At 32.6% G+C, this 1,760-nt stretch overlaps 1 protein-coding gene across 1 annotated transcript; it reads right to left on the reverse strand.

The window, feature by feature from the left end:
- Window positions 1-313: 313 nt before the first annotated feature.
- On the reverse strand, window positions 314-1,366 carry LOC138879907 (uncharacterized). The gene is made up of 3 exons (XM_070159552.1): window positions 1,136-1,366; window positions 917-982; window positions 314-805 (listed from the first exon to the last, which is right to left on the reverse strand). The coding sequence occupies exons 1-3, from the start codon at window positions 1,364-1,366 to the stop codon at window positions 314-316; spliced, it is 789 nt and encodes a 262-aa protein (XP_070015653.1).
- Window positions 1,367-1,760: the final 394 nt, after the last annotated feature.

Here is a 1,760-nt window from a genome sequence, read left to right on the forward strand (position 1 = left end):
TAGGATCACCACATTTCTTGTTTAACTATCAATTACTAAATTTAAGAATTGAGTTCATGGAAACACCTAATATAGTTTTAATTAAGAAAAGTCATTAGCTATATGAAGTAATAGTACTTTTTAATAACAATATGCAGTTGATTAGTGAAATTTTTGAGGTGCGAAAGTAAACTACAGTAACATGTGGTGTTTTTATGTTTCTGAAAATGCATACATCGCCTGTGATAAGATATTATTATCTGCCAATATGTTTTTCATACTTTTGGCCGTTCTTCATAAATGATTCCACGACATTCTTCCGCTTGGAATAATTTTATTTCTGAATCAACCTCGTTATAAAGTCAAGCAAATTAACAACTTGGAGGTCTCTTGCATGCTTGTTTGCTGCATTTAGTGATTCTGCAATATGCGATGTTATGGTCATGGTTCTATTTGCCTTGGAATGTGACCACGACCATTTATCATATCCAATACCCATCAGGTATGTTTTCACTCGACTATCAATAGCTTCTAACTCTGCCATATGACTGTTGAATTGTTCAATAGTGTATGTTCTTGTTAATGCAATATATACTTTCTCTTCCTGAAGTTCGTCTTTATGTTGTTCCGCAGATAGAACATACATGCACAATGAGAGACGTCTGGATAAACAATTGAAGTTTCTCTCTATATACCACCATGCATGTATGATACAATGCGCATTCCCTTTCTTTGTCCATAGATTTATCTGATTGCTCGAAGAACCACTCCCATAATACATCGTTCTCCGAATCAACAATTGCATATGCAAGGGGTAAAATGTTTCCTGTAAAATCAAATGACAAAATATTAGTTGCAACATACAATATTAATATATCATTTCACGTAGTAGTATAGTTATAGATAGGTGCAAGTATGTAGTAAAATAATTATATACTCTGTTGGTATCCTTGTATACTATATTGGTATCATATGGTACTGAGGATCTTTTTTGCTGCTTTAACTGAATATAATTGGATTGCATTTTTAAAATAGTAAAGTACATCAATTATTCAATACTAATTTTGAAACTTTTTTTCTTGCCCTTTGCGCCTTGCGTGTAAGCTGTGAGTATGGTCCCTCTGTATGTTGACTTTAAAAAGCTTCCATCAACTACAACTGCTGGCCTACAATATATCCAGCCTCTAGTCGATGCATATATCGCTATGAATGCATACAAGAAGCTCCCATCTACTTCAGTGTGTAGTCGTGTCACTGATCCTGGGTTTGCATACTCTAACATGTAAATATATAGTGGTATCTTCTTGTATGACTCACTTGATGTTCCTCTCAACAATTGCATCGCTTTTTCTTTTGATCTCCATGCTTGCATGTAGTTTAAGTCCATACTGTAACACTCCTCAAATCTATAAAAGTTTCAAGACTCGCTAAATATAGAATTTAATTTTTATAATCTTAAATTATACTTCTATTACGGATTTAAACCCTTGTGATTGATTTTGAGTTACTTTTATATTTATAAATAATTGAATATACATTTAGGGGAATATTAATAATTTTAATGCTTTTAATTATTAAAAATAGGTATAATTAAATACTAGTTAAGTCAAAAAAAGGAAAAACAAATAAAATAAAAATAAGGGACAAGACTAAAAGCCCATAAAGGGCGGTTGGAACTAAAAAGGATTTAGAATCCTTATACGACAACAGAAGGCACTCTAGGTGCAAAAACAAAACATTCTCACGAACAGGGAAACAGAGGCAACGTTAATTTCACACGG

This window comes from Nicotiana sylvestris, chromosome 10, assembly GCF_000393655.2.
Source record: "Nicotiana sylvestris chromosome 10, ASM39365v2, whole genome shotgun sequence".
Taxonomy (NCBI): Eukaryota; Viridiplantae; Streptophyta; class Magnoliopsida; order Solanales; family Solanaceae; genus Nicotiana; species Nicotiana sylvestris.